Genomic DNA, 287 nt, shown 5'->3' with positions numbered 1-287 from the left:
ATCTTCAATCTATCTATCTATTCGGGGTTCTTTTCCTGTCCTCCCTCCATCTTTCCTTTGTAAGACAACTGAATTACTTCTGTATTTCTCTTTAGTCAGTAAGGAGAATGAAAAGGAGAAGAAACTCGAGCGAGAAAGTCCAAAGAAACAGGCAGAGAGACAAGCTCCAAGACGACTGCTAAGAATGACATACCTCAGGCTCTTTCTCTTGCCTCTCTTGCCTCTTGATCTTCATCTCTCCAGCTTTGCCTATGCCTCCGGGGAGTTTCTCTTCTTCTTCTTCTTGC

At 43.6% G+C, this 287-nt stretch overlaps 1 protein-coding gene across 1 annotated transcript; it reads left to right on the top strand.

Moving 5' to 3' along the window:
* Positions 1 to 15: 15 nt before the first annotated feature.
* Positions 16 to 285, top strand: CSUI_005101 (uncharacterized protein; the record flags this gene model as incomplete). The annotated part of the gene is made up of 1 exon (XM_068065280.1): positions 16 to 285. A coding segment is annotated over one exon (267 nt), but the record flags the coding sequence as incomplete, so codon positions are not given.
* Between the last annotated feature and the right edge of the window lie 2 nt (positions 286 to 287).

The sequence above is a fragment of the Cystoisospora suis genome (genome assembly GCF_002600585.1).
Source record: "Cystoisospora suis strain Wien I chromosome Unknown contig_2456, whole genome shotgun sequence".
Taxonomy (NCBI): domain Eukaryota; phylum Apicomplexa; class Conoidasida; order Eucoccidiorida; family Sarcocystidae; genus Cystoisospora; species Cystoisospora suis.
The sequence above is the reverse complement of the archived record's forward strand: the minus strand, read 5'-3'. Positions and strand labels throughout refer to the sequence as shown.